This window comes from Spermophilus citellus, assembly GCF_964194105.1.
Source record: "Spermophilus citellus genome assembly, chromosome: 4".
Lineage (NCBI taxonomy): Eukaryota > Metazoa > Chordata > Mammalia > Rodentia > Sciuridae > Spermophilus > Spermophilus citellus.
The window spans coordinates 195,788,736-195,803,167 of NC_138185.1; the positions used below are offsets into that span (position 1 = coordinate 195,788,736).

General features: G+C 42.2%; 2 protein-coding genes across 2 annotated transcripts in view; both read right to left on the reverse strand.

Moving 5' to 3' along the window:
* Positions 1-14,432, reverse strand: part of MED6 (mediator complex subunit 6) — a 133,416-nt gene that overhangs the window by 59,291 nt on the left and 59,693 nt on the right. The gene's annotated exons all lie outside the window — the stretch shown is intronic.
* LOC308648544 (disintegrin and metalloproteinase domain-containing protein 20-like) lies at positions 4,443-7,017 on the reverse strand (the record flags this gene model as incomplete). The annotated part of the gene is made up of 1 exon (XM_081293303.1): positions 4,443-7,017. The coding sequence occupies one exon, from the start codon at positions 7,015-7,017 to the stop codon at positions 4,459-4,461; it is 2,559 nt and encodes an 852-aa protein (XP_081149429.1). The 3' UTR covers positions 4,443-4,458.

Consider the following 14,432-nt stretch of genomic DNA (forward strand, 5'->3'; position numbering starts at 1 on the left):
TTGTTATACCTTATAATGTTACCTTTTAAATAAGTTAGTGTCTCTCAATTGTCTTTTAAATATATAGTTAAGTTTACTTCTTATTGTAGACAGTAACATATAAGTCTTATATAATTATAGAAGAATAAATCATGATTAGATATTTTATTGTTTATATTAGTATGAGTCAGAAACTAGTTTATAGAGCATTAGTTTAGCAAAATGTTCTTTTAAACCTTAGGTTTTAAGGGTTTACATATTTAGGAAACAGATTATATATATATATATATATATATAATTAGCAATAATTATCATAATCATTTATGTTTTAATATGAATTAAAATTAGCTTTCAAAGTAAAGATTGAAAATTGGAACTTGAGGTGGTATTTGAAAATAATTATTGGGCTGGGGTTGGGGCTCAGCGGTAGAGCTCTCAGGTAGCACGCGTCAGGCCCTGGGTTCCATCCTCAGCACCACATAAAAATAAAATAAATATATTGGGTCCATCTACAACTAAACAATAAATATTTTTTTAAATATTATTATTGTTTAAGTAAAAATACATGGTCATATCTTATAATGTTATTGTTTAAGTATAAATATATGCATCTTAATTTATTAAAAATTGGTTATTTTTTAAACAATAAAATTACCAGGCATAAGTAATTATTCTGTTGGAATGAGGTAGATTAATGTTTTATGCAGTTAGTGTCATCTCAATGTATAGGTTAAAGTTTTGGTTTACATTAGCACATTAATATTTGTTCTTAAGGAGAAGCCTCAAAATTTTAAAATCGACTGTTCTATATATTTATAACCAAGTTAGTCATACATAAACCTGTTTTCTATTTACTCAGACTTGAAGGTATCCGCCAAGTTGCCCTAGCTGCCCTGGCCGCACTGTCAGATCTGCCCTTCTGTGCCTTCCATGCCACCTGAAATTCTGCCTGCAGCTCTGGGGTCCCCACTGTGTACGCTGTCCTGCCTTGAGTGCCTCTCATTGATATGAGTACAGAAAACATTATAGGACTATTGATTGTGGATTATATTAGTGTGTGTGTTAGATAAAGACGGTGAGCATATGTACACATGTAAACTGCAAAACTTAGATATAGCTGCAGAACATAGATAGACCTACGAGAGTGATGTTAAGAGTCTACACCCCGGCATAGACCCCAGAGGTCACCCAGTTATCAGCTGCAAGCACAACTGAACTAGGACTTAAAATCCCAGCCTTCTGGGGCCCGGCAGGACTAAGAGGACCCAGACAGAGAGACTTTTGTCGCTGTTGTCCCCCTGCACCAGACCCCTCCTATAGGGATCGCCAGGACTGAGTTCCAGGGACCCAGATTTAAGACACGTCACGGGTGAGCATCTGCGATCCTTGGGTGTAGACTGTTAGGACTCAGAATTAGGACGTGTGCCTGAAATGTGATGACCATTAATGAAACAGATTTGGCTGAATCTAACTGTGCCTCAGACGGAGTCTGTGAAACCACTCATGACACCCATGTTCGCCCATGGGAAGTTACAATGCCACTGGCTTTTGTGGAGTTTTGTCTGTCTGGGAATTATCTGAGCTATGACTCTGTCCATTCGAATACCTTGGGTCACGTGAGACACCAATGCTGCTTTGCCTTTCCTTATTATGCCTGGCTCCCATGGCCGGGGGTGAGCGCCCACATCTCGGCTATCCTCAGAGTCCTCCTGGTTGGGCCCTGGGTCTCTGCAAGCAGTTGGTACTGTTAGGCATTTAGCTCCTCCAGCAAGCACTCTGCTGTCATTTCCCCCGAGGGTTCCCCTAGTTGTCAGCATCTCAAGCCCTTAGCTTGCCTGCCTGCTCTTCCCTGCTTTGGATCCCTCTGTGGCAGCGTCCTGGGGCTTTTTCTAGTTTCTTCTCCCTGCCTTTTGCTGACTACTGGCAGGCAGAGGTGGCACTGTCACTGCTTTGGGTTACTGTCTCAGCCCGGATAGAAGGCAAAAGTTGTGGGTGGGGAGGGGTAGCTCTGATTAAACTGCTTAAACATTCTCGAAAGTAGATAAATCGTCTTTTTCCCCTTAACTTATTTTAATGAGGTTTTTTCCAGACTTCTTTTCTGGAAGAGTTTTGCTTCAGTTTTATATCAAGGTATCAAACTTTCCTGCCTCCCAATTCTCTCTAGACTGCGATGCACCCTCTATTTCTTTGAGGTGGGTGTGGCGTGCTTTAATTTTTATCTTCTGAATCTGGGGGTGTTCAAGCCCCATTTAATCGAGTGTCTATTTATTTTTACTTCATCCACATGGTCAGGTCCACATTGAGCACCATAATAACGGGGGGGGGGGGGCGGATGGGGGGAGGGGAAAACGGGCAGTGTCTAATTAAGGGTTTTTTCTTCCAGCCCAGGGTAATCCAAGCCACCCTAAAACTTACAATCTTAAACAATTAGTAAATAACAACGTACAAACACTCAGAAATATATTTACAGAAAGCCAAGTCCCTGATAGATCTAGTCCACATGGTTTCCGGAACTACACAAAAAATGGCTCTGGTGTTTTACCTAAGGGGGTACATACATAAAAGGCAGGGATAAGGAATCAAAGGAGGAGTTTTGATTCAGGGGGTCTTGCAGTCACAGATTGATTAACATCTTGGCAGGCTACTCCCATCTCAGGTGCTGGCTGCATGGCATCTTTGGCAGAGCTTGAGGGGAAAAGTTCACCTGCATCAGGCAGTCAATCCTGTGGGGAGTGCCTTGGAAAGTTCCCAATGTCAGGACTTATCCCCTCAGGAGGCTACTATGCACAACCATCCACACACAGCCCAAAGATGGCTCCTAACACTGGTCCCTTGAAAAGAATAATCAAGTTGATAAATCCTTAGCAAAACTGCTTGGAGACAACATTGAAAAGTATAAACAGATAGCATCAGGAAGGAATGAGGAAATGCCACCATATTTCCTATGGACAAAAAAGGAAATGAAACGATACTCTGAGCAAACTATTATGTCCACAAATAGGAAATCACAGGAGAATTGAACAAATTCCTTGAAACACACAATTTAATGAACTAGACACATAAGAAGGCACAAAAGCGAAATAGCTCTACATCTCTCAAAGGGAATTAATCGGTACACAGATTGCATAAAGGATTTCCATGGGTAATGCCTACAAACACTATTAGAGTAACAGAAAAGATGTGGTCAGGGATCAGAGATCTTACCCTTATCAAACTTAGAACTTCAGGGAAACAACACACAGAACAACAATGAAGGAAGAAGTCCAGAACAACTAATGCTGTATACCTTTCATACCAGAACACAGGGATGAAGAACCCTGCCACTGTGGCCCAGGGAGTAAAACAACTGACAGACAACATTTGCTACACTGTCTTTATCCACATTGGTTAAAGCTTCTTTAAGGCCTGAACACAACTTAATTTCTTTGTGTGCAAACACTGGCTTCATCTCCATCCTACCTTGCCTCTCCAAATCTGCGTCTCTAAGAAACATCTTGCATTCTGAATTCCAATTCAGTGCCTGTGTCTGCAGCACTCGACCTATCAGAATGATAACTACAGAAAGCACCAAATATACCCAGGGTCAGGAGATCACAGCAAAAAATTCGGGTTTATTAGAGTAGAGGTGATTAAAGGGAGGCCCCCTGCAGAACAGGCACACACATCTGGGAGGAGGTACATGAACAGCTGATACTGGTGCTTCAGGAATTCAGAGGAAACCACTCAACTAACCCCAGAGCTACAACACAGATCACTGAGAGGCCAGTGGTTAACTGCTGCTTGTACACCTTGGAAAATATGAGGGTGGTTCTGCTAGTGACAACCAAACTGGACTCCAAAGCCCAACAGCTAGAATGAACCCAATCAAACTAATGCTGATGGCAATTATTAAGTACATAGGAAAGAAAGGAATGAAAACCCTCTTCTCCTCTAATCCATCTCTCCAGGCCTACTTTAATTGCTCTTTTTGCCACAACTAAATGGGTCAACAGAAATGGCCTTTGTAGAGGTACATCCTGCAAATTACACAGAAGAATAAAACATCGAGAGGCCTGAAATACTGACCAACACCTTAAACATAAAATGATAACTTCTGACTGGGCATGGTGTTCCATGTCTGTAATCCTAGTGGCTTGGGAGGCGGAGACAGGCGGTTTGCCAGTTCAAAGCCAGCTTCAGCAACTTAATGAGGCCCTAAGCAACTTGGTGAGACCCTGTCTCAAGATAAAAAATAAAATGGGCTGGAGATGTGGCTCAGTGTTGAGACCTGGGTTCAATCCCTGGTATCCCCACACCTGTGGAAGGGGAAAAAAGGGACAATTTTTTGGGAAAACGAACCTTTAATGTTTAAAACGGAAAAGAATAAATAACATGGTGGGAATCCTTTGCTGTAATATTTACAGCTTATGATCCTGGCATGACAAACCTTTGAATTTCTGTTGAGAAAGACATGCCCTGTTTTTCTTCCACTGTTAAAAATTAGAGATCAGTTAAATTAGGTATGACTTCTTCCTTTTCCATTTCTTTCACTTTCTTCTCCTCAGGTTTTGCTTGACCAATATCAGTTTTCTTTTTCTTTTTCATTGCTATATAACGCATAGCGAGTAAACATAAAATTAAAAGAAGCAAGATAAGGGGCCATAATATCCATGAGTTTCTCTTTTTCAACGCACTTCCAGTCACTTTTCCGGTGGTTCCTCCAGGCACATTTCCAGTGGTACTTTGAGTCCTTCCAGTTTTTCCAGTCGTGTGTCCAGACGTATATTTCATGGTGCTTTCAGGCGTTGCTCCGGGTGAATTTCCCGTGGTAATTCCAGTCATTCTTCCAGGCACATTTCCGGTAGCACTTCCAGTCTCGGGCCCAGGCGCATTTCCCTTGGTAGTTCCAGTCTCCGGCCCAGGCGCATTTCCCGTGGTAGCACTTCCAGTCTCAGGCCCAGGCGCATTTCCTGTGGTAGTTCCAGTTGCATGTCCAGGCACATTTGCAGTGGTAGTTCTAGTCACATCCATAGGAGGTGGACCACTATCTTCACTACCTCCATAGCCTTTGTTACTACAGTTTGGAGGTGACCATTCATGGTTGCAGTGACAGTGGTGTTTGTTATTACAGACCCCCCTCATGTTGCAGGTCTCAGGCTGACAGTTTTCGGTCGGCTGAACCATACTGGCACACTTCTTACTGATGCAGATCTTTCCTGGAGCACATGAGGTGCCTTCTTTTACTTGACCAATATCAGGTGTGGACATCCCTAAATGATAATCAGTGCCCCAGCAAGTGTTTTCATTGAAGTGAAACTGATGCACTGTAGAATGTGCTTGGAGAGTGGGAATTTTGTTCACATTTTCACACTGAATCCTTCCACACATGATATCAGGCTGCGAACATTTGACATATCTTGTGCCTGCAATACTACAGTGCCCAAAACGATTTCCTTGGGTGTTAATTTCATTGTAGCAACTCTGAGATGCACTCCTTGCATCTTTGCCAAAAATCTCTTTACACTGTAAATCATGGGTATTACATGTCTTTTTATAGCAGTAGGCACTGTCACTACAAGGGCTTCCATCCTGCACATATACATCATCTGGGCATTGATGGGATGTCCCATCGCACCACTCGGGAAGGTCACATTCATTGACCTGGTTTCTACATAAAGTCCCTGATGGCATTAATTTACATTCTTTGCAACAAAGTCCAGTAGCGCAAGAAGCTCCAGAACGCAAAGTGCAGTTAGACAGACAACAGGGATCTGTTGCACATTGATCATTAGTTCCACAGTCACACTCCTCTCCTTCTTCAATTACTAGATTCCCACAATACTTCAACTTAAAGATATTCCCTGCATTTGGAGGAGGATAAATACATGTTTTCAGAGTATTGTCCCAAAAATCGGCATAACTGCAATTGCTAAATTTATTTGATGACTTTTTATAGGGATGCATTATGCACGAATTTAAGCCACACGTACACCCTTGAGTGTCATGCACCATACCCAAATTATGGCCAAGCTCATGGGTCACAATCATTGCAAAAATGTATAAGTTGTTGTCTGCAAAAACAAGAGCTCCAGAGTTATAAGGACTACGGCATATTCCTTTAACATACGCAGAACCTTGTTTTATGCCAACTAATTCTTTTATTACAAGATGTGCAACATCATGAGGCAGACGTCTATTAAGATTTTTATGCTTCCAAGTTGCAAACGACTTCGCAACTACATCTAAGTCAACACTGGTATTAACTAGGTTTTCTGCAGTCCAGACTTCCATACCAGTCAAAATTACATCAACTTCCAAAGCTTTATATAAGGAATCCACCGTATTGAGAGCATTAATGATGTCTAACTGCACTTTGGTCACATTGCTTTGGGAGAAAACATATCTAACATTGTCCACAACGACTACTAGTTCAATATACTGTGCGTGAGTCCACCAGCCCACATAAGAACTTTGTTTCAGAGTGAAATTATGTGACATTTGCAATTCCAATTGACGTGCTATTTTCTCTTCTGTTAATGCACATCTCAGGGGTGGGAACTGTTTCTCATCAGAGTCTATCTTATATACCAAGTGTTCAAATGTAGCAGAAAACTTAATTGGCTTAATTTCATAAGCAAGTTCATTTATCTGTAGCATTCCGTGAAAGCCCCCGGAACAGGTGCTGAGGGCAACCAGGGACTCAGGGACCCCCTCCACAAAACCATGATAGTAGCAGTCATCCTGGATAAAGGGCTGATCCTGATGGAGGATATGCTGCTCTGTGTAAGTGAACACTGGGAGGTGTGGAGAAACTAACAGCTTCTTGGCCTTCATGTGGACAACATGTCTTTGGCCTCCGAACCGCAGACTATAGGAGAGCCAACCCAGAGCCTCTGCACTTTTGTCCCTGCTGATAACCTTCAAGGGGATCACCACTTCTGGGGAGGTGAAATGCTGGGAGGGACTGGCCTGGGAGAGGTCAGGAATGGACAGAGACATCCCAAGCCAGAGCGGTAGAAAAGTGACCCTGATGTGCATCAGAGTCTCAACCACAGCCATTATGGATCTGTCATTAAGGAGCCACCTGTCCAGAGAAAAAGAACAAGGCAAGAGCATGAGGAACTGCTGGTCAGGCTCCTCCCTCTCAGCTGTTCAGAGTGCTGGGCTGATCTTTATGGATCTGTATCCTGGTGGAGTTGGACCATCAGAGCTGCAGTACTGAAAGTGAAAAATAAAAAGGGCTGGAATGGAGTCAGTGGAACGGGAAAGATGGGAGACAAAAAGAAGAAAGTGAGGCTAAAGTGATTCTTGAATTGGGACCAGATTTGAAGCAATAACATGCATGGGATGTGCATATTCTAATATAAATACACACACACATAGATATGTGTGTGTGTGTGTGTGTGTGTGTGTGTGTGTAGGCTCCCAGAGAAATAGGTAAGATTTAACATAGGCAGATAATTGTCAAACCTGGATATCAGATACATTAAGATTCATTACATACTAGGCAGTTGGTTTCTTTTATGATACTAGGAAAGGAACCCAATACCTGCACAAGCTAGGCCAATCCCCAGCACTATACACTCTTCTTTAAAAATGTAAAATTATAATAATAAGTTTTCCAGTTTGAAAAGATATATCTTACGCAAATTCCTCTGCTACCCAAAAACCTACGGGCACTCCACACTGTCAGCAAACATGTGAATGACCCAGACAAAACCCATCATTCGTGGTTACTTTATTCATGAAGTTTGCTTTTACACTGCTCCTACCTAACCACACTCCAGACATCTTATGTAGTCCCAATGCTAAGTTTACAGCCAAAAGACCCACTTAAAGGGCTCAGAAGTAGTGGTCGATCTCCTCCAATTGACGATATTCAAAAAAAAAAGAAGGGAAACGGATGAGGTAATGGGGTGAGGTAAGTTATTAGGGGCAGGGCATACAGGCCAGCTGCCTCCAACCATAGCTTGCAGACATAGCCTTCTCGAGAACCCAAACAGCCCACCAGCCTCATGTTCTAAATCCTGAGGGGCTCACTGTGGTCATGTCAATATGAACTCAATTCTAGTTTTCCAATGGCTGCTAAGTTACCTGGATCGATCCTATTCAATATGAACTTTCCAAAGAATGGTGATCAAGAAGATTCAGCCTAGAGTTCATTAAAAAGCTCATAAGACCACAATGAGTGGACTTGAAAACCTGACTACTATTGGAAACAAACTTCCTCTCAGGAAAAAGCTAATCTGGGTCATTTACTGACTTTCACCTAAATGCCAAATTAATAATCTGCTTTGTCTTTGAGATCAAAGTTAAAACAAACTTAGAGCCACATTGTTACCACCTACTGTGGGCTTAAATGTCCTAAGTAAGGATGTAACTGGGATCAGCAGCACAGAGCATGAGCAATACTCTTGGAACTGAAAGTCAACAAAACCATGCATCCATCTAGGTAGGATTCCAAAACTAATCAGTAGCTAATGAATACCACAGAGGAAACCACTGTCACTAGAAAATACCTCTGACACAAAGCATTTCTGAGAAAGATGCACTCCATTCACCAGATGTCCTTTCCATCTTTCTCTTCATCATATCCTTGGAGTTTTAGATAATAAATCATATCCTTAGAGTTTTAGATAATAAGATGGAAATGGGTAAAGTGGGATAGGATTATGAAAAAGACTCAGAGAGAAGATAACAACATCCTAACAACTGTCAAAAATACAAGGTTTATAGAAAAGTTTATGGTGAGGAATGTTTGTGATAGGCAAGTCTTTGTCATCAGCAATAAGGAGTGCTGCATTCCCACAAATTACATGAAGTGGTGTCCACTGCACAGTCCTTCCGCTGACATGACTAAAACTCCAAACACCAAGAGATTCTCCTTCTGCCTCAATCATTAACTCTTTTGTCAACTTCAAAGAGCTACTTCAGACTCCTCAAGATGCCCATTGTGCCATGTCTCCTTTTACAGATGACCTATTTCAACACTTCTCAAACAAGGGTCACAAACCTTACTAGGTCATGAAATCAATTCAGGAAGATTTCAGTAAATGAAACACAATAGAGTAGAAGATATCAGTCAATTGTACTGATATCACCAGTGTGTTTAACTTGTTAACCTGACACCAAAAAACTAAGAGTTCTTATGCTCCCCATCAATGTTCTGAACTACAAACCTAAGTTTATGGCAGGACTGTTAAGCTCCACATGACATTCTGCACATTATGTTTCCTCATTGTGAATACGATTCCTATAGAGTTTTGCCTAGAAGAGCACTAGAAAAAAAAAAAAAGGCAAAAACTTTTAGGAATGCTACTTTTGGGGGCGTGGGTACTGTCTGCATACCACAGCCATGGTTCTTTGCTGGGGTCGTGACATTTGGTTGATAAAGAAACAAAGAAAGCTTCATCAAGTCCCTTCCAAGGTACAAGAGCCAGCAGACAGTGCTACCTGCTCAGAAGTCTTGAGATCTAGTCATACCAGGACATTCCAGGACCCTGGGCAACCAACACAGCCTGACAGAGTCCCTTCCTCAGATGTTCCACTACCAGCTCTATCAGACCATGACACAAAGAGCCTTGATGCCAAGTGCAAGTTGGGAGCACCCTCCCTCAGATCTGAGTCGTCACTTTTGGAGGACCTTTTCCCAAGCCCCTATGGTACCACCACTACCTCAGCATCCTTTTCTAAGAGGTCCAGCTATCAGTTGCACCTTTCCTTTGTTCCCAAATGACCAGCACCACCTATCCTCATCTCAGGTCCAGATCTCTGAGGCCCATTATAAAAGCATCTAGGTTACCATAACCCCAACCTCTTCCCCTTTCTGGGAGAAGTAGCTCCTTTTGAGAAATCCCACCTCCTGTACCTCAGTGTTCTCTTCTAATCATTTCAGTCCTCTAATACCTTTTCAAAAACTTCCTATTGTAATGTCTCTTGGTGGGTTTCTCTGTTCTGGACTGGATCTTGACAGATACAGCATCTGGTACCAGGACTGATTCTGAGAGAGAGAGGGAGAGAGAGACAGGCAAATAAGCATCTGGGATTGGTGTGCACATGTGGGTGGCCTGAGACACACTGGTGAACTCCTGCCCAATGGGGAATGAGCACGGAGTAGCATCACAATTACATAAATTACCACTCACTGTTGATTGTGATGAAGTGCCCCAGTGTTGCAAGTGTGCAGGGGGGACCAAGTGAGTACTGGGATGATGTCCATAAGTGCCTCAAGGACTGGGGGGTGGGGCAGCTGGATTTAACTCTACTGATGATAATGGTCCAAGACCCCACTTTCTCAGATCACACAGCTTATCATGATGGACCTGAAAGAAACACTTCTTTGTTTTACCACAGCACCAACCTCACTGAAGATCAAAATATTGTGGGCAGTGCAGAATCACAATGAGAGTTAAGCACATTCATTTCCTGACACTCTAGTGGGATGTGTTAGGTCACTAACAGAAAAGGAAAAAATGTGGGGATTTGAAATGAGGAATTCCATCGGGACCTGGGTGGTTCTGAGCCTCCTTTGCCAGTCAAAGAGCCTAGAGCTCTCCTGTCTGAAGAATTGAGCTTGCGATTCTGTAATGACCTCAGGTGAGAAACTTTCCCTGCAAGAGGATTCCTAGACTCTTCAAGACATGCAACTAATGGCCCTACACACAGACTAAAATCCTATCTCAACATGTTCCTGTGGGTCGGGTCTAAGTCTCAATTGGAAGGCAAAAGTTTCTATTACAGAATATTTGCAATGTTGTCATAGTTTATATTGGCAGAGACCCACAGGGGTGTGCAGGATATAGATCTTAAGAATTTTGGATTGTGGAAGAGCAAAAAGCACAATGAAGCATGCCAAATATTTATTATGGGTGAACTTACCAGATACCTGGATTTTTTGTGCTAGCTCAGGCATTTGAAAGTACATCAATAATTTTGACTGAAACGTAGTGAAGTAAGGTTTAATACTCCAGGAGATCAGTATACCTAAATTTTGTTCACATAATGTACAGAAAGGGTACCAAAGACTTAGAGCAATAGGAACATTAGAATGGAATTATCATGTGTGACCTTCACACAAACTATCATGAAAATTACTCAGGGGACACAGATGGGCTCCCTGATCCTAAAGAAGGTAATTTGCTCCCAGAGTAGCAGTGACTGTATGTGAGTGCACTGCAGATACAAAGGAAGTGCATTTTTCATAATGAGCTGCAGGAATGATGTGTCAACCAGAGTATTCTGAGCCCTAATTTCCCAAAGGAAAGACTAACAATTCATAGTCTCCTTATCAATTAAAACATGGGCAGCCTACCAACATACTACCTAGTTCAATAAAGGGAAACCACTAGGCTGGATGGACAAACAAACTCTCCATCATGGCAGAGTCCTAACTTCTTGTATTCCTAGATTAGGCCAATTCATAGATCCAAGGACTTTCAACTGAATAAGAGGCTGTGTCCCTCTAAGGAATGATGCTGCAACTCAGCTTCAAGTGTATTCAGTCATATGCTGCATAATGATGTTTTGGACAATGGGGAATCCACACAGTGTTCTCATAAGAGTATAATGATACTGAAAAATTTGAACCACACGCTCAACTTATACCCAAAGGAGATATCTCCCAAGAGAAAGAAAACTACTAGAGAAGAGTAGAACTCAAGACCATTCACAGTGAAGTGCTTAAAAGGAGCTTGTATACCTCAAGAAGCTCCTTATGGAACATTTCAAAGCATGGCCGCCAACACCAAAAGACTTTTTGTTAATAGAAGGAATGCTCCTAGCACATTTCCTACTTAGAAGGAAGTCTAAGATGGAAAAAGGAGACAAACCAAGCAAACCACATGAACATAATTCCAAAAGGAGTGAATGTTGGGAGCCACAGCCCAGTCAGAATGATGTCTGGCATTTGCCAGAGGGGATGGTTGAAAGGTGACACCAGGGAACCATTGAGATGATGATTTGAGTTAAACTATATATAATTGCTGTGATACTGGATTGATTGTATTGTATATTTGACCTTTACTGTTGGGCAATAGGGTGGCTGTTGCTGCCTGGAGCACCTGCTACTTTGGAGTTCCTGTGAGTTCTTGTGGGGTTTTGGGGAGATTGGATGGAGCCCAGTAGAGGGAGTGTGTTCCCGTGTGGTGTGTGCAGTGCCGGTGAGAGTTGGGGAATAAAGAATTGCTATTTGAATCTACAAGGCTTTGTGGCAGTGTGGTTATTTGTGACCAGCCAGACTGTGGCATTTCGTGGCCCGTAAGGGGAACTTCTGAAGCTTGGAGGTAAGTGAAATTGCTAGCCCCTGAGGAAGAGTGAGAGAATGGGTGTCCACTTCAAAAAACAATATGTTCTTGTTTTGATTTATTTTGTTTTTATTTCAAGTTCCCTGTCCCTAGAACTTTCTCAGGCAAACTGGGGAAAATGCTTGGCTCAAGGTTTGAAGTTGTTTGCCCCTGAGATAGAGATAGAAATAGACCATGAACATACATTTCAAGAAAATAGGAAAATTGATACAATGCCTTTTTGTTCCATTTTGGTTTCATTCTGTTTCGGTTTTGTTTTGTGTTATCTTTATAGTAGAACGATGGGATCAGATATTAGTAAAAAACAAACTGAAAGATTGTTAAATTAATTGTTAGAGGTTCAAAGTATCATAGAAAACATGGTAGATCAAGCAAAAGAAAAGGTCTCTCCAGCTAGTCAGACAGAGGAAGAAAATATAAAGGAAGAAAGCTCAGAGGAGAAACCGCTATTAGGGAAAAAGTTACAACAGGAGGCTGCTACTAACACCTTTCTATCACCAGAGGGCGAAAGTGCCCAACCAACAGCTCCACCTATGGAGCCCCCAACCCCCATAGTTGATAGATGGGATCCTGAGACAGGACCTCAAAGATTGGCATGCCCTGTACTTGAGCAGGCACAAGGGCAGCGAATTCACCGTGCTTTAGATTTCAAAACAGTGAAGCAGTTAAAGGAGGCTGTAACAACCTATGGTCCCCAGATACCCTTCACTGTGATCATGGTCAAATCTATTACCAACTTGGACTGCCGCAGTCCGGCTGTAGCAAAATAACCGGGTGGTGACGAGCAACTTGTATAGATTGATACAGCAGGAGTTGGACATGACGCCAGCAGATTGGGCTAGCATGTGTAAATCTGTGCTAAATGGAGGACAATATTTGTTATGGAGGGTTGCCAAAGAGAAATTTTGCATTGAGACAGCTAGGCGAAATGCAGCAGCCGGTTACTCTCAAAGAAATCTAGATATGTTGTTAAGAAAAGGACCTTATGAGGCTCAACGGCAACAAATTGAATATGATCCTGCTGTATATCCTGCAGATGCAGTTAGGGCATAGAAGACTTTACAAGGACATGGAGATTTACAAGATCAATTATCTAGGATAATACAAGGAGCTAATGAACCTTACGCTGAATTTGTAGATAGGCTTATCCAAAGAGCTACCAGAGTTTTTGGGGACACAGAACAAGCAATGCCATTAATTAAACAGCTAGCCTTTGAGCAAGCAAACAGATGGTGCAAGGAGGCCATTAAACCATGGATATATGGAGATTTAAACACATATATTAAATTATGTAGAGACATTAATGAACAGGGCAAGTCTTGGTTGCTGCAGTACAATAGGCTTTAGATGCCAGGCCAAAAACATGCTACAATTGTGAACAAACAGGACATTTTAAAAGGAGTTGCCCCATTGGAGGAGGGTTTAACAAAGCTAGGTATCAAAGGAGTAGAATACCGGGTATTTGCCCACGATGCCTTAGAGGGAGAATTGGGCTAATGAATGCCATTCACAAACCTCCATAGAGGGTATTCCATTATCAAAAAATGGAAAGGACCAGGTGTTTACCCACGATATTGTGGAGAAAAGCATCGGGCTCCATTGCCAAAAAACAGACAGGGGGGCCCAATGCTCCGGGGCCCACGACCACAAATATATGGGGCACTGGAGGAACCCAGTGACACCATCAGGGTAGTGCCCAGGACACAATGTCCATTAGATCTCTCATCAGACAAACTAGAGGAAGCACAGGGTTGGACATCTGCGCCTCTGCCAGAGCAGTACTAACTCCAGAGATTGGAATTCAAATCATTCCCACAGGAGTAAAAGGACCTCTTCCCCAAGGAACAGTAGGTTTATTATTGGGACACAGTTCTTCTACTCTAAAAGAACTTATGATAAGTCCTGGGGTAATTGATCCCGATTATGAAGGTGAAATAAAAATTATAGCTAGTTCTCCAAGAGGTATATCAGTAATTTCACCAGGAGATAGAATAGCACAGTCATTAATAATACCCAGCCTACATGATAAATTTTCCAGGAGTACTATAGAAAGAGGTTCCAGGGGATTAGGCTCCACAGGTGTAGATTGGGCTATGCTCTCTTTAAATTTAGATTCTTGCCCAATGCTAAAACTAAATATTCAAGGAAATGAATTTAATGGGCTACTGGACA